Below are 18,212 nucleotides of genomic sequence, written 5' to 3'. Positions count from 1 at the left end.
TGAGATATCCAGTTAATGCTTTTCTTTATGAATTGTTTTTCTAGGATCAATGAAAAGTATAATATAAGAGAGAACAGCAGAAAAGTCTCTTCTGGTGTAATTTTTTTTTTTTTTTTTTTTTAGGGCAAATTGGCGTATAAACCAGAAAGAACGAAGATGAAAAAAATAACTCACGTTAGGTGATGCTGCTAGGGACCACCTTAGTGGTATATGCAACCTTAGGAATACTCATGGAGAATACAGCCATCTCCACGCAGATGTTACTAGGCAAGGCACTTGAATGCTCTAGGGCCCTGGTGCCCAACCTGCGGCCCGAGGGCTGCATGTGGCCTTTTGGTATATGAGGTGTGACCCTCGGACCTCTCACTGCTGCCAATCACAGCCAATGAGGAGATTGGGGGCAGGGTCGAGCACCACTCTATGTGTCTTTTGGATACACAGAGCAGGGCTCAGGAGCAAGTAAGCACCAGTGTCCCCCATAGCAAGTGGCTTGCTATGGGGGGCACTGGTCATGGGGAAGGAGCAGGAAGCACTGCAGGGGGGACCGGACAAGAGGCGGTTCAGGGCTGCTCTGTGAAAGACCATTACATGGAGGAGGCAAGTATGACTCCCCCCCCCCCCCCCCCCCTTCAATAAACAAAGCCAAACCTTTAATATCACTTCAAGTGTTTGTTATCCCAAGATTTTCTTTAAAACAAATTCAGGTTCCAGATAGACCAGACTTGTCTGTAAAGACTGAAGAGAAGGAAAAAAACAAAAAGAAAAAAAAACAAAACTGCTGAGCAAGCAGCTTGTAGAACCGTCGGACCCAGACTTTGTACTTTGATCATAGTGATTAGGAATGTGCTGTAGACAAGACTGATTTGAAGGTAGTAAACACACGCAATAAAATAGGTCATATCACTGCAATGAACAGTACTGCAAAACCTAATCGTAAAATTAAAAAAAACTACAGTACAAATAGAAAAATCTAAATACACCTAAATACTTGGTATCATACCAGATAATCAATGGTATACACCAAAGGGTTCCTATTTAGTCAGAAAATGTCTGTTAATTACCACCTGAAATCAATACCCTATCTCCTATTCTAGACTGTAAAAAGGTTAATCACTAATGTTCTGTACACAGTATAAGAAAAGTTCATTTTTGTCTTCAGAAGCATGTAGAAAGTTTACCTTGTCAGTGGAGAGGGAAGAGGGATCTCAAGAGGAGTGCCTTTAAAACTGTGACTTGTCCCAAGAGAAAACTTGGCTTCTTGTCCATTTACTGAAACTTTCTTTATGGTGAGGTCCTTGGTATCCAAAATCTAAGATTAAAATAGAAGAGTCAGAAAAGATCACCAAGCCTGCTTGGTTTATAGATACAAAATGAATGGCTAAATCATGAGTTTCAAGAGAGAATTAGAACAAAATATATTCAAAACTGTCCAGTGATTCCATACAACAGAAAGCCAAGTGCCAATTACTAGACCACTTTATGGCAAGTGCATATTAATTCACTGTATGTTCAGTGTGCACCATGCGATTTCCGTGCGATTCCCATACCTGCAGACACACTGCAGGTTTAAATGTTTGGGGGGGGGGTGCCATTAAGAATGAATGCCAGCCCTTCCTGTCTCTACAGAGAAGCACATTTTGGCTGCAGGCGATTACAGGTGGGGGATCAGCTGCGATTCCCGCACCTGCAACCATGTGAACTAAGGATAAATGCTTACCCGAGCCTGATCTTGATCTAGCGCTGTGCACATCTGCAGCACCTCTTCTCCCCCCTCTCCCCCTCACAGGAGACTCCGCAGCACAAGTAGCGTCCAAGGTTCTCTTTTGCAATGCTGGCCATACACTATACGGGGAAAAATAAAAAATAAAAAAGCGGCCGCCAAAATTCGGTCGTTTAGACAGTTTGTTCGTTTTTCGGCCAGTTAATGGGCACAAAAGCGATAATCGTTGGAACGTTTGAGAAAAAAAAAAAAAAAAAAAAAAAAAGGACAAGTTTGGAAATTTTCTGCCGAAAGAATTATAAATTGAAAGGTTAATGCGTTTCCCGTCCGTACTGTTTTCACTAGGTATATGTAAAAAAAAACAAACAAAAATTGATTCATTTATGTCCACTGAACAATTTATCGCTCATTACACGATGGCACTATTATTTGCTCTTGCGGCCGAATGTTAGTTTTTCGAAAATGGGTTTGTATAGTGTATGGCTAGCATTAAGCCTGTAAGCATAGATAGTAGCACAGTAAATTAAGCTGGCCATACACAGTTCAAATCTTCCTGCAGAACTGCCCAATATTTAAACCGTTAATGGGCAGGCTGAATGTACAAAGATGATCGATCGATCAACTTGGGTTGAACCAGTCAGCTGTATTCTCTTGCAATAATAAATAAATTAAAAAAAAAAACACCACACAAACACTTATCTGGAGAGGCAGAAATTGCCCAAAGAACCCCAAGCAACCCCTGGAGGAACTCTAGGGTTCTACGGAACCTTGGTTGAGAAACTGCCATAGAGGGACATGCTTGTTCGTATTTCATGTCTGAGGTTTACAACCACTTTAACAGAATACCTTCTGTATTAGAGATCTTTTTCAAATCTGGTGAACATCTACCATCTACGGATAGTCTGAATGGGTAGGAGTAAAAATCACACATTTGCCCATTGCACAGAATACACAAAAACCTTGGATAAAAAGACATTTAACTGGTGGATCAGAGAAATGGGGTCAAAAAAGTAAATATAATTATAACACTCATTGCTACCCAATCTGCCAATTTCTCCTTACTGAACAAAGGACTACAAGGTTTACAGTTTTAAACACCTCTTTTAAATCCAACTTTCCAACTTAGTTTGCTGCCAAAACTGGAAAAAAAAAAAAAAAAAAAAAACACACAACAAACAAACAAACTTGCACAGTTACACCTGCAAGTCAGTTTCAACACCGAGGTAGTGCACGTAAAGTTCAGCACAAAAAACTAGTTCAAGTCCACTGTAAGACAAAAAAAGGTTCTACAATAGGTATTTAGGAATGCTCTTCACAAGGACAACACCCCCTCTTAGCTATATGCCTCTTGAACAGCTAGAAGTAGTGAATCATATTCAACTGGCCTAAGTTTGCAATGTTATAGATGTCTCACCACTCAGAACAAGTCCAGTGGGATGTGACTTACTAATTCTAGCTATACCAAGATCTGGATACATGAGAACCTTCACAAGCATAAGAAAATATATAAAAACACTGGAGATTTAAGCCCTGATTGATGCTCAAAACTCAAATCACCTTCATACATTGGCCAGGAAAACAAACTGACCATTTGAATTTAACAAATGTCCAGGTCTGGTATTACAAGGGGCAGTATATGTATGAGGAGTGAGACAACCACCCTCACCCTTGTGCACAATTTCCTAGTAATCCCCCCAGGAATCAGACAAAGCCACCAGGCCCAACACCTCAGTTATCCCGTCTCATTCATACCACCAGTAACCATTGTCCTCCCCCCCCCAACTAGCCCTTCACCCACACATACTCCCTCAGTAGCTCCCTGTTGAAAAGAAAACAACTTCCTTCCCCTGCAGGTAGTAAGATGGCATCCTATACCACAGACACTTGCCACTGTAGCTCCATGATTATCTACAACATTCATAGGGTATCAGGAGGAACGGACAATGCTGCACTTGGCATAGCCAATCCAGTCAACTTCAGCAACTGCAACTCCAGAGAGAACAGCAGGTCGCCAGCTGAGATGGAGGTCCATAGTTACATAGTCAGCTTGAAAAAAAAAAAAAAAAACACAAGTCCATCTAGTTCATCCATCAGTACAGTCAGTAAATGTGGGGGTTGTAACAGGCAGGTAGTGAGGGGTAGGGAATAGGGTGGTATGATTAGTGATCAAACAGAGGTGAGAGGGTCTGAAGTTAAGGGGTGCAGAGCGATAAGTGTAGAGGGGTTATACAAAGTAGGAAGAGCATGGTGATAGGGTGGAAAGAGATGCTGGTGGAAAATGGTGACATGCAGGAAGTGCATGGTGACAAGAGGCGAGATGACTAAAAGGCTGATCAGTACTATAAAAGCTATATCCACGGAGTGGAAAAACCGCACCAAAAATGTAGCATGCAAGACTTTTCAAAATGCACCACACCCACAGTGCAGTGGTGTGAAGCGCCCCATAGGATTAAGGCCCTGATCACAGCCAAAAAATATTTTTTTTCATATTGCTCTGTAGCAAAATCATGGAAAAATTGCATATGCATCTTTGCCACGATTTTGCTGCATTTCAAAGCATTTATGGAGCGTTTTTGGCATCCAGCCGTGAATAATGAACACAACTCAAAGATGCACCAAAAATGCAAAACACGGTGTGTTTTTGTTGCATAATTGCTGCGTTTTCCATGCAGTTCAATTGGGAGCTGTGTTTTTGGTGCAGTTTTCAAAACTGCACCAAAGATGCAGCATGCAGGACTTTTCAAAATGCACTGCACCCAGAGTGCAGTTGTGTGAAGATTCCCATAGGATTTAAAAGGGAAACATTTGTCTCTTTTTTTGCATCAGTATGAAAGGGCCTTAAAGCGGAGGTCCACCCTATAATAAAAAAAATTACATTAACATTCTAAAAAAAAAAAAATTATATAAATTTTATATATATATATATATATATATATATATATATATATATATATATATATATATATATATATATATATATATATATATATATATATACACACACACACACACATTTGGAAAAAAAATTTTTTTTTTACTTACCAGAAACCCCTGTTGATAGGCAGTCTTCCTAATCTGCCTCTTCCTATTCCGCGGCGCTTCCTCCTCTTCAGCGAGCTGCCCCTGAAAACAGGGCCATTAACAAAGCGCCACGAAACGGTAGGAAACGGGCAGGGAAGCCGCAAGGCTCCCCTGCCCATTTCCCTTCATTAAGATGGCGGCGCCAGCACCCGATCTGATGGACGGATCGGCCTTGGAGGGCCAACATCATGGGCTCCCTGGACAGGTAAGTGTCCTTATTAAAAGTCAGCAGCTACAGTGTTTGTAGCTGCTGACTTTTAAAAAAATCCTGACTGGAATACCACTTTAAGTCTACTGCAGCAACGCCTTTTTTTGTGGCACCATTATTTTGAAAAGAAGCACATGTACCAAATTTTGGCACAGAGCCAGGCTTGTTTGGTGTTTTTTGCCGTAATTTTTGTGCATTTTGTCGCACAACAATCTCTGCAAAAATCACACCGCATGTGGGGTGCCATTAAAAAAAAAAAAAAATGAATAAAAATAATGGCATAGCAAAAGCATCCTGCATTTTGCTGCGATTCTGGAATCAAGAGCAGAATCACGCAATTCTGCCTACGATTCCAGTACACTTAGGTGTGAACGGGCCCTTAAAGAGGAAGTAAACTGCTGAAAAAAAAAAAAATGTTTTCCCTCTTCCCTGCAAAGTAAAGGCATAATGTGCTAGTATGCATCCCATACTAGCACATTATGTGACACTTACCTGCAAACTAAGCCTGGGTTGTCCTCGATGCAGGCCACATCCATCTTCCCCCGTCTTCCTTCCGGGGCCGCGCATGCGCGGGAGCCACCAGTCACCAGACCGCGGGGGCGGCCCTTCCTTCAGAGCGCGTGCGCCGATTACATCAGCGCAGCATACAGTAAATAACTCCTAGTGTTTGTTTGTACTGCCAGTGCAGGTAAATTTAGGCAGACCGGCCTGTTTATTTTTGATCTGGGGAGGGGTTTAGTGTAGCAGCAGGTGACTGACATGTACTTTATTTCTCTGGCGCCTCCTTCATTTCCAGAGTGTTCTGGAAAAGAGGCAGGGCAGAGGGCTGGAGTGACATAGGGTGTATTTGGGAGCCCTGACCAATCCCCAATGAGGATTGGCAGGGGGCAGGCCTCCTATATATACCCATGGTCAACTTGTTGTGGGAGAAGTCGTCGGTGGAAGAACTGAATGTTGGAGTGTTAGACTGTCGTGGCCCTTGAGGGAACCCCCTTTCTAGGGGGGGGTGAACTCGGGTCTGGAGCCTCTCTCTACACGGTCATCAGGACAGTGGGGAGCACTGCCGGGAAAGTCATTCAGGAGGGATCCATGCCGAGGTCGGTGAGAAGCTCTGGGAGGGACATGCCAGGATTGGATGTGAAGCCAGAGGGAGAGTCTGTGGTGTCGTTGGATTCAAGTTGCTGCAGCCAGGAGGGTTTGCAGGATTTGCATTGGACTTTCTGGGATCAGTAGTCCATCAAGTATCAGTTAGCACAGCTATTCTTTTCATCTAAAAAGATTGCTACAAACTAAGGGGGCTGCAGACCCCTGCCTGTAAATGATTACTAGGAAAATGTTAGGACTTATTCAAAGTGAGGCCTAGCCATGTGCCAACAGTGACAGGAATCTAGAATTGTACAGCAGAGAAAAGCAAAGTGATCAAGTAGTGTGCTGGAGGAGATGTGAAGGCTGGGAGACTCAATTTAGATTCCACCATCTTTATTTCAATCAAGCTCAATCATTTGGGCATTCCATGTCCCTTTTCCCCATCCAAGTTTAATCCCCTAATAAAAACTAAAACAAGTAAAAGACTGTTCATTGAATGACAAAGGGTGTCTGAAATGGATGTCTAACCAAGCAGGGCGATGTGTGGAGCTAGAACATGCAGCGACCACACAGGGGCACCTCTACACTTGTAAGGTAAAAAATGCAAGAAAAACGCATCATTGTGAGAGGGTCCTCAGTGCGGAGCACATTTCTAGTAGGGGCCGACCGATTATTGGCACGGCCGATATTAACATTTTTCTAGTGATCAGTATCGGTCAGAAACCAGTCACACAGCCGGAGTCTGCAAACCCGGAAGGAAGTGTTTCCTTTAGGGAGAGATTCTTCCTCTATTTGTCCTGTTTACCATTATCATTGAAAGTGAAAGAAAATCTCACATTTTGGGGTGTTGAGGGGAAATCTTGCAATGGGGACATTAGTTCTGATGACCTGGAGGTCCCCTAGGGATTTCCTCTCACTTCCCGTTTTAGCTATGGGACAGGAAGCGAAGGGATTTCTTCCCAATGGGACACAGATGGCAAAAAATAATCCAAAAAGAAAATGAAAAAAAAAAAAAAAAAAAAAGTTTTGCATATAGGTTCCACTTTAAAAGCTATATCAGCAAATGGTTTTACATCTTTTGGGGAGTTCAGTGGCGAGATCTGTTCATCTGAGTTTCCAAAAGCTGGATCGGCCAAGCTGTTACCAAGAGAAAACAAGCTGACTTGGAGTACTAAGTTATTTTGTATTTTAGAAAATGCAACAGGAGGACAATCTACCGGTATATATATTTATATACTATTAAAAAAAAAAAAAAAAAAAAAAAAAAAAAAGGGTAACCCAGAAGGTTATTGTGAAAATGAATTAAAAAACCTCAGAGAACCAGCACATAGCACAACAGAGCCTTCCTTTACCAGAAGGTAATCATGCCCATCACATGCCCCAAAAATCAGATTAGCCCTCATATGTGGACAGTGCCACAAGTCTTTCTTTTCTGCCCCACCTGCCATGTGCTAATATTATAGAGATTTTTTTTCCCCTTCTCCCCAAACTTCATACAGTTTCAGGCTTTGTGGCCCTCTACTTAATCACTGCGTAGGACAGTAGAGCCTTCTGTAAAAAAAGATTGGCTTTAATAATCTTAAAGCGTGAATGACTTAGAAGTTTATATAGTGTATAGAGTGCAAACAGGTTTTCTCGTTTCATACATAGCTTTGCTTCCTGGTCACTAGTGTTGCGCAATTGCATTACTTGCTTATCCGTCCACTTCACTGTTTCCCTGAAAAATAAAGTCTAGATCCCGGTTACATGAATCATCCACGCTATGTTACTCCAACTAAAACATCTCAACAACCATGTCTGGTTTTGTAACCCTGTAAAAGTGAAGCATTTCTTGCTAAATCTCACATTACATAATAGTAATTTAATCCGGAAAAAAAAAAAAAAAAAAAAAATACTTAAACTTTAAAAAAGATATTCCACCAGGGTGTCTAAAAGGATATAAAAAAAAAAAAAAAATTTAAAAAATAATAAAAAACGACGTACATACATATACATACAACCACGCACACTGACTGAAGGGGCATTTGTACCCATTAAAGAGAACCTGTTCAACATTTTAGGTAAGGTAAAATTTCATTTTAAACTAAATTCTGCAACCACAAAAGTACCTACTAATACATATCTTGGGGTGCCCATAAACATTATATATTCTGGTACCAAACCAACAATGACCAGTGCTCATGAAGTGCCCAACATATAAAGTTGGCCCAATCACTGCTTGCCCCAGCAAAAGCAGGTGCCAGGACCATCTGTTTGCATCACCCTTATGGCCCGTACATGTGATCTGAATATCGTACGAAAACAGTCGTCCGATTTTCGGATCGTGTGTACACTACTTTCGACAGCCGATCAGGACAGTTCATCCGATATTAGTCAATCGGACATGCACGAAAATTTTCCTTGTGCAATTCCAAATCGTACGATTTTTGTTTACAAAACAATACAACACATGACATCGCTTCTGATTTTTTTTTTCTGTCGTACGAGAATTTTTGTGACTTTAGTAACCAGTTCAAAGTCGTTCCCCATGATTTCCAATGACAACCATTCATATTAGTACGACTTCAAGGTCATTCCGACTTCAAAGTAGTCCCCGCGCAACTTTGATGCCAGTTACGCAGGCATTCCCTGAAATCACAGCCGTGAATCGCGGCAAAATTGCAGCCACGAAATCACAGTAATATTGCGTGACTTTGAAGTCGCAGTAGTGTGAAAAGGGCCTCAACTTGACAGATAGTAACCCATGTTTAAAAATGTCTGTTTTGACGCATTTAGATAAGGCCTCATGTACACTGCAAAATGGAAGTTTTAAACTTGGGTTACTATCTGTCAAGTTATATCCTTCAGGAGAGGTTGTAAAAACCTCCTGTGTACATGAAGCCTAAGATAACAGAGGAGAGTTCAAGAGCAGTTGCAAAAAAATGCCCAACTGCTTCTAAACATCCGTTTAGCAGCAGCAGTGTACATGAGGCCCAAACAAACACTTGTGCAACTAAAGATTTCCAGATAAAAGGGAGACCTAATTTCCAAAAGGGATGTTATGACAAGCAGATGTGTGGGTGCAAAGAGCAGTAAGAGATTGAGAAATCTGGGAGCAGAGATCAGAAAGGGGTGCAGACACACGTGGGTGTAGAAAACAGAGGTGCAGAGACGTGTGGGTGCGGGTCAGCAGGGATCAGGAATGGGCGGTGCGGGTCAGCAGGGATCAGGAATGGGCGGTGCGGGTCAGCAGGGATCAGGAATGGGCGGTGCGGGTCAGCAGGGATCAGGAATGGGCGGTGCGGGTCAGCAGGGATCAGGAATGGGCGGTGCGGGTCAGCAGGGATCAGGAATGGGAGGTGCGGGTCAGCAGAGATCAGGTCTGGGTGCAGGTCAGCAGAGATCAGGTCTGGGTGCAGGTCAGCAGAGATCAGGTCTGGGTGCAGGTCAGCAGAGATCAGGTCTGGGTGCAGGTCAGCAGAGATCAGGTCTGGGTGCAGGTCAGCAGAGATCAGGTCTGGGTGCAGGTCAGCAGAGATCAGGAATAGAGGTGCAGGTCAGCAGAGATCAGGTCTGGGTGCAGGTCAGCAGAGATCAGGTCTGGGTGCAGGTCAGCAGAGATCAGGAATTGAGGTGCAGGTCAGCAGAGATCAGGTCTGGGTGCAGGTCAGCAGAGATCAGGTCTGGGTGCAGGTCAGCAGAGATCAGGTCTGGGTGCAGGTCAGCAGAGATCAGGTCTGGGTGCAGGTCAGCAGAGATCAGGAATAGATCTTGATGGATGTAGCAGAGATCAGATGTAGGTGTATGAGGACTAGATCCAGGTAAGTACCAGGCTACAGATGGAGTCCTGCAGACATCTGACGGTCAGGGCACTAGAGGAGGAGATGACTCTTCTACAGAAGTCCACACTCAGATGCAGGTTGATATGGCGGGTGATGAACTGCTCGGCATCACAGAATGAGCTCGGGTCAGACATGGTAGAAATCTCTGTCAGCTCTCCCAGCACACTGAGTGCAGTCACACGCTCTAACGTTTAATATAGAGAACAATCCCTGCATGCACCGGGCGAGGCGGGAGTCTTTATGGGAGATGTAGTCCTATGGTGACTCACTGTGTCAGTCATGCGGTCAGGTGGTGTGTGAAGTGAAAGCTGTTGCATGCAATTCGCAGAGAGTAATTACAATGTATATGTTTTATTACCCGCAATATAAACGTTGTAACAATTAAAGATACCAATGAAACGCTAATTTGTAACTTTAAACATCTACCAATGTAATAATAAACAGATAATGGTTACTGTGTACTAAACCTCCACAAAGCTTTCCACAGAACACACACTGGCCTGCTGAAAGCTGACTTCCCATTGACTATCATGGAGATGCACTGTACTGCTGACTGGACGGTGCTATTAATAAACCCATGTGTACACACACCAGTGATAAACTTTTCTGCCCAGAAATACACTAAAAATCTTTCAAGTTCTTATTTACCCTTTCTATTTGTACTGACAGAGAGTGAGGGGAAATCCAAAATATTATTGCGTTCTTCCCAGAACATGAGGTGAGGGGGCATCTTCTAATAACGACCAACCGTCTAAAAGGTGAATATCCCTAATTTTGGTTGATTTCCTCTCACTTCCTGTTGCCTCAAAGGCAGAAATTTAAGGCAAATTTTCCTACTGGCACAAAGCAAAAAAAAAAAAAAAAAAAGGATTTTAACCCTTTTCTACTTAACCCAAAACAGAAAAATGGCTATGCAAACACTTTAGCTGAAAGCTTTCTCAATAGGTGTTTTTAGGCAGCTGGCCTTGGCACAGTCCCATGGTGGTATCACTGACATCCCCTTTCCAATAAAGCCTGGTTCACACTGATACGACAATCCTTCTGACTTTGAAACACTTGTCGCATCAGAAGTCGGACCCCACTCAGTGCAATGGAACTGTTCTAATCGGTGCGCCTTGAGTCGCTACGACTTAAAAAAAGGTTCTTGCACTACTTTTGGTCCGACTTTGGTACGACTGGCATTGACTTCTGTTAAAGAAGTTGCATGCAAGTGTGTCGAAGTTGCCCCTGGGGTTCGACTTTGAAGTTGTGGCGGTGCGAACCCGGGCTAAAAGTAAGGAGTTAACCTCCTCCCTAGCTGGATACCATTAGGCCTGCCTGATGGCAGTTATCCACCATAATGCTCATTTAGGCTGGTTTCACACTAGTGCAACAAACGCTCCGACATTGGGAGCTCATGTCGCATGACGTGTGAAAATCAATGTTTCCCTATGGGAGCCGTCCTAACTGGTCTGACACAAGTCGGTCCGACTTTGAAAACGCTCCCTGTACTACTTTGGTCTGACTTTGATCCTACTTCAGCCCATTGACTATCATTGAAGTCGGATCAAAGTCGGATTACCGTCTCGCATGATCCGACTTTGGCATGTGACTTGTGCTCAGATGATCTTGAGGGGGAACTCCGCGCCAAATTTTAAATAAAAAACTGGCATGGGTTCCCCCTCCAAGAGCATACTAGGCCCTTCGGTCTGGTATGGATCTTAAGGGGAACCCCCTACGCCAAAAAAACGGCGTGGGGGTCCCCCCCCATCCATATCAGGCCCTAAGCACCCAATCCCCCATGTTGAGGGCATGTGGCTTGGTACGGTTCAGGAAGGGGGGGGCGCTCACTCGTCCCCACCCCTTTTCCTGACCTACCAGGCTGCGTGCTTGGATAAGGGTCTGGTATGGACTTGGGGGACCCCCAAGCCATTTTTTTGGCGTAGGGGGGGCTCCCCTTAAAATCCATATCAGACCGAAGGGCCTGGTATGCTCTTGGAGGGGGAACCCATGCCTTTTTTTGTTTAAAATTTGGCGTGGAGTTCCCCCTCAAGATCATCAGAGCACAAGTCACATGCCAAAGTCGGATCATGCAAGACGGCGATCCGACTTTGATCCGACTTCAATGATAGTCAATGTATAAACAAAAAATTGTGCGCTAGCATAAATGTATCATATATTGTGAAATTAAATCTGCAACTAGAGGGGGGCGTGTCCGGACGTTGAGGTGGGTGGACGTGCTGCAGAGGAGCTCCGCCGAGTCCTCTGCAATCCGGAGCCTATACAGGCTAATATCTACCCCCAGCTGTGCCCCACGACTGTCAGGGGCTGGCTGTAGTACTCTTGGGGCAAATTGACGTAAACAGCCAGCGGATTTGCTTGGTCCCAGGCCGCCACCGGCCCTGCACTGGACGCCGGACGCCATCTTGCGGCCTACAGGACAGCCAGAATCCCCGGACTCGCGTACCGTGATCGGCGGTGCGGGGGGCGCCCGATTGGCCTACACTTAGGTCTGCTGCCTCCGGAGTTAGCAGCTGTGGGCCTCGGACACCCGCGGCCTACTAAACGCCGGCCGCCATCTTGCGGCCTACAAGACAGCCGGAATCCCCGGACTCGCGTACCGCGATCGGCGGTGCGGGGGGCGATCGATCAGCCTACACTCACTCGGCCTACACTCAAGACTGCTGCTTCTGGAGCTGACGGCTGTGGGCCCCAGATACCCGCGGTTTACAGCGGATCTGAGGCCTGGGAAGCCTACAAGACTACTTGACCTTGGGGCCGCAATCGGAGGCACAGGAGTCATCCAGCATCCCATCCTCTACGGGGGACACCCCTCCACTGCCCCAGAGACTAAGGTACAGGCTCTTTTCTTATTTGGGGACATTCAGCACTGGCCGCCATCTTACGACCTAACAGTGAAGTTGGGCCCACACTGTAAGGGGACAAGTCATACCTAGACTGTGCTCTCCTCCCTGTGCATCTGCACACACAACACTTAAAAGAGCCACCCGCACTGACAGGGGGACATTGCTGCTTTCTCGAGCCTGCCCCTCCCCCCCCAAACCCCCCTTATTTACATGGAAGAGGGGGCTTCGATAGAGAGCAATCGACCATGGATGGCTGAAGCCGCACACCCCTGAGACCCGTGCTATCCCGACAGCCACAGGCTAATCCCGCAATACAGCGCACCTGCATTTTACATGGCGGCAGCTAGCTCACACTCCTCGGAACCTACTGACCCTCAACAAGGCACCATACAGAGGTATCTACTTAGAACAGCGCCGACTGATCCCCGAACCCCTAAAGACAAGATGGCACCTGGCCGCAATCCAGGGAAGACCAAGCCACCCACCGCCACTCCAGTAACAGTTAACATGACTGGGGACGCAAATGAGAAACTCCAAGAATCCAGAGGAGAGACATCAGCCTCCTCTACAAGGTCAGTCACATCGCAAGACACAGACACCGGGGAACTACGGATGACCCCTCACCCCCTGACGGGAGTGCCCATTAGAACGGAAGCTACAGCCCTATTGTCTGCCTTCAGAACTGACTTCGAATCTTGGGCAAGCAAGATAGAAGATTCCCTACAAGTAGAGCTAAACGCGCTGAAACAAAAAGTTACAGCTAATGAGGAATTAGCTAATGAGGTATACAGCTAATGAGGTATCAGTCTTACATACTGCTCAAGATGACCATGAGGCACGTATAACAGCCCTTGAATCTATATCCGCGACACATCTCCGTCGCCTACGCCAACAGCAGCTTCGCATTGAAGACAGCGAAAACCGCAGTCGCAAGAACAATATTAGACTGCAAGGTCTACCCGAAGCAACATTGGGAGCGGAACTGAAACCCACTGTCATATCCATCCTCAATAAAGTGCTGGGCAGAGAGGCAACATCACCAATTGAATTGGATCGTGTTCACAGAGTGGGCGGGCCGGGGGGAGCCCGAGAGGGTTGCCCCCGCGATGTCCTCTGTCGGGTCCACTATTATACCTTGAAGGAGGAGATCATGCGAAAAGCATGGAACGTGGGCCCAGTGGACTTCTTTGGAGCCTCTATCCATCTATACCCTGACTTGTCTCGCAATACGGTATACATGCGTCGAGTGGTGCGCCCTCTACTAGATCTTATACGGCAAGCCGGTGCCTCCTACACATGGGGCCACCCCTTCAGCATCAAGGTGACACGGGGAGATAGCAGGTTCACGCTCTCCGATCCAGATCAACTGCCTGACTTTTTCCTATTTCTTGAGCAAGAGCAGGTAGATGTTTTGAACTGGCTAGACCCTCCAGTTGACGGATCGAGACAGTTGGGACTTGGTCCATTCCCACAGCGTCGCAGACGACCTAGGTCTAGGTCAGTCTCTTCTGGCCCAGGGATGAGACGACCTACCTCTCCAGAGGATTAACCCAGAAGTTGCCCGAGATCCCTGGATCACTTGGTAGAAGATGAAGTGACAGCGGGGTCGGACCTTCTGGCTCTTTTCCTGTTCTTTGCCAATTTACTATATGGCTGGGGTTTGGGAGAGAACATAGCCTATGGTCACCTTAAGACTCTCACTATAAAGGTTGTCAGGTACTGATACAATACAATAATAGTTTTATATAAAATGTTTTGCTTCATGTTAGATTGTTCCCTCTCACCTCCTCCCTCTGTGGCGTGCGTTGGGGGGTGTGTGGCGGGGGTGGGGGGGCCGCACCGGAGGGAGGTTTGGCCACCGGCCTTAATTAACCCCCATTTTGGGAGAATGTAAGTTTAGAAGGCGCCATGCATGATGCGACTGGATGCCTTCTCGGGTGGGCCCCCCGTTTCCCCCTGCACCCCTATGCGCATACTACAGTTGTGACTGATTTATTTACAAGAGGAAACCAATGTAATTGCAATTTATTTTCTATATGATTCCAGGTTAACTACTTATACCCACTGTTGATATTTAGTTGATTGTTCTCACCTGTTCTCGTTAAGCTGCCTTATGCTTCACATACGTTTTACATGATTAGTGTGCCACATATATTATACACATGCCTGAGTCGCTGTCGGGATCACGGCTCAGGTTCACCCATTTCGACCTTCCCCCCACAGTAGGACAGGCACTGTTTGTGCCTAAAGCATGATATATCACGCAGTGTTTTGCGTTAGCAAACACATTAGTCTTCTGGACATATTTTTAGGTGTCCTTTTACTTACACCTTACCTTTTCTATTGTCCTCATACTCTTCTTTCCCCTTTCTTTCCTCTCCTTTTCTTTTCTCTTCTTTTTCTCCCACTTCTATATTTCACCTCTTCTCCCCACTCTACCCCGAACTGATCTACGTACTTTTCTTATATATCCTATTGTTTTCCCCCCTACACAGCCTCTAGCACCCCGACATGGCTCATACGGTAACCTCACGCCCCCAATTGAAACTCTGTTCATACAACGTCAATGGGCTGAACATTGCTTCGAAACGTGGGCAAATACTATATCAGATGCACAAAAGACGAGTCAACATGCTTTTGTTGCAAGAGACCCACTTCCATTCTGAATCCACCCCTTCCTGCTCCAGTAGATATTTTAATAGATGGATCCACAGTACCAATCCAACACAAAAATCTAAGGGAGTATCTATTGCGTTTCATAAAACACTCCCTATTGAACTGCTTGATCATATGGCAGACCCCCAGGGCAGGTACGTCTTTGTGAAAATCTCTCTATGGGGGACTAAATTTACAATAGCTAACTTATACTTACCTAACACACACCAAGTCCCATCGGCCTTACAGTATTTTAAGATCTTATCGGGTTTCGCGGAGGGTAAGCTCATACTCGGAGGGGACTTTAATACTCCTATGGATCCACTTTTGGATTCATCGACATCCCGTTCCTCTATATCCTTCCCTAAAATACGGGCCCTAAAACGTGCCATTTACAATATGCATCTTGTAGATGTATGGCGGATATTGTACCCAGAATCACGAAACTACACACACTTTTCCAACGTGCACCGATCGTACAGTCGTTTAGACTATTTTTTGGTCGACCACAGCTGTCTAGATTGGTCCCCAAATTGCGAAATAGACCCTATGGTTTGGTCCAACCACTCTCCTGTATTCCTGACACTTACAGTCCCCTCTACTCCAATAAAAGAATGGACATGGAGGTTAAATGACTCGCTTCTGACTGAGCCAGGGTTCGATACTCAGATAGCGGAGACTATTTCAAATTTTTTTACAGACCACGCCTCTGATGACACCTCACCACCCATTAAATGGGGGGCATTAAAGGCGGTCTTACGGGGTAGTTTTATCCAAATGGGTGCCCGCATGAAGAAAGAACGCTCGGCTGCGATAGCCACGGCTGTACACAAACTTAGGACACTAGAGACTACCCATAAATGCTCCCCGACTGTGGAGGTACTTGCGGAGGTCTCTTCCGCTCGCTCTCAGCTTAGGGAATTATATGAGGCTTCAGCCCGTACATTTGTGAACAAACTAGCCTTTCACCAGTATAAATTCCGGGATAAATGTGGTAGATCACTAGCTCGCACCCTACATACCAAACAACCTAACACCTTTATACCCCTTATACGGGACAGTTCTGGGAAAGTTGTCTCGTCACCCTTTGAGATGGGACAGGTTTTCCGGTAATTCTATCAATCCCTCTACAACATACCTGTAACAAGCCCCACTGATCCCCTTTATACTAGAGCGGACACGCAAGCCTCATATATCGCACAAAACGCATTACCTACTCTAGATGACAAAACGATAGAGGACTTGGAAGCTCCGATATCGGAAGATGAGGTTGCCCGCGCCATTGCATCTACCCCATCTGGTAAAAGTCCGGGCCCTGATGGCTTTACCCCGAAATTTTATAAACAATTTGCTCCCCTTCTCACTCCCTTCTTAACAAAAGTATTTAATTCAATCTCTGAGCGATCGGTATTCCCACCGCAAACTCTAGAGGCACATATCACTCTCATCCCAAAACCAGACAAAGACTTGACTATATGTGCTAACTACCGACCCATTTCGCTGATAGGGATTGATCTGAAAGTGTACGCGAAGGTGCTGGCTAATAGACTACAACCGTTACTACCCCGAATAATACACTTAGATCAAGTGGGCTTTGTGAGTGGACGAGAGGCATGAGATAACACCCTGAAAACACTTCTCGTTGCAGATTATGCTCGAACCCACAATGTCCCATTGTGCCTTCTCACGGTAGATGCGGAAAAGACCTTTGACCGCGTCGACTGGCAATTTTTGCATCTATCACTACAACAACTGGGTCTGGGCCAAAATATGCTCTCAAGAATAATGTCCCTTTACACTTCTCCCTCCGCCAGGATTAGACTAAATGGATCTCTAGCTCCAAAATTCACTATCCGCAATGGAACGCGACAGGGGTGCCCCTTGTCCCCCATTCTCTATGTTCTTGTTATGGAACACCTAGCCATTGCTCTTAGAAACAACCAGGCTGTCCACGGTGTTAGTATAGGCCCCATACATACTAAACTTGCCCTATTTGCAGATGACTTACTCATCTTTGTGACCCAACCGTAAGTCTCATTACCCTCCATTATGCAGGAGTTTCAGAGATATGGAGATGTTAGTAACTTTAAAGTTAATCATAGTAAGTCAGAAATACTCAACATTTCACTCCCAGAAACAGCTCTCAAACAACTTGCGTCTCCCTTCCCTTTTAAGACAAATTCCACATCTATTCGTTACTTAGGAATCCATATCCCAACAGACGCTTCCCAATTATTCATCAGCAACTTTACCCCCCTACTTCTTAGAACGCAAGCGGATCTGACCACATACACATCTAAACAGCTCTCTTGGTTGGGTAGAGTGAATGTTTTAAAGATGGATGTCCTCCCTCGATTCCTCTATCTTTTCCAGACCTTACCTATTTACATTCCCGCCCCGTTTTTCAAAAAGCTTCGCCAGATTTTTTCTAAATTTATATGGCAAGGAAACCGCCCCAGGATAAAATATGACACAATGATTCTTCCGAAGGCCCGGGGAGGGGCGGGGGTCCCAGATGCTTCTTCCTGCCACAGGGCAGCGGTACTCACACGTATTGTGGATTGGTTTCACCATTCCTCCTCCAAGCTCTGGGTTCAATTGGAAAAACATCTCAATGAGGCTGATCTTTGAGCCCTGCCGTGGACACCTACGACTCGGCGTAGAGGTGGTACCCACTCTACTGCCCTTACCTTTCAGACTCTGCAGATATGGGACCGACTGCTATTAACCAGTAAACTATCTAAACCCCGGGGCCCGATGACTCCTCTCTTTGGGACTCCGGCCTTCCCCCTGGC

At 45.4% G+C, this 18,212-nt stretch overlaps 1 protein-coding gene across 1 annotated transcript in view; it reads right to left on the bottom strand.

Moving 5' to 3' along the window:
- Positions 1 to 10,148, bottom strand: part of LTA4H (leukotriene A4 hydrolase) — an 81,334-nt gene extending 71,186 nt beyond the window's left edge. The window contains exons 1-2 of the mRNA XM_073620274.1: positions 9,904 to 10,148; positions 1,179 to 1,309 (exon numbers count right to left, since the gene is read on the bottom strand). Of these exons, the coding sequence (XP_073476375.1) occupies positions 1,179 to 1,309; positions 9,904 to 10,050 (278 nt within the window). The 5' untranslated portion in view covers positions 10,051 to 10,148. The remainder of the gene's footprint in view (positions 1 to 1,178; positions 1,310 to 9,903) is intronic.
- Between the last annotated feature and the right edge of the window lie 8,064 nt (positions 10,149 to 18,212).

Source organism: Aquarana catesbeiana, linkage group LG03 (genome assembly GCF_042186555.1).
Source record: "Aquarana catesbeiana isolate 2022-GZ linkage group LG03, ASM4218655v1, whole genome shotgun sequence".
In the NCBI taxonomy this organism is placed as follows: Eukaryota; Metazoa; Chordata; class Amphibia; order Anura; family Ranidae; genus Aquarana; species Aquarana catesbeiana.
This window is presented reverse-complemented; position numbering and strand designations above follow the sequence as displayed.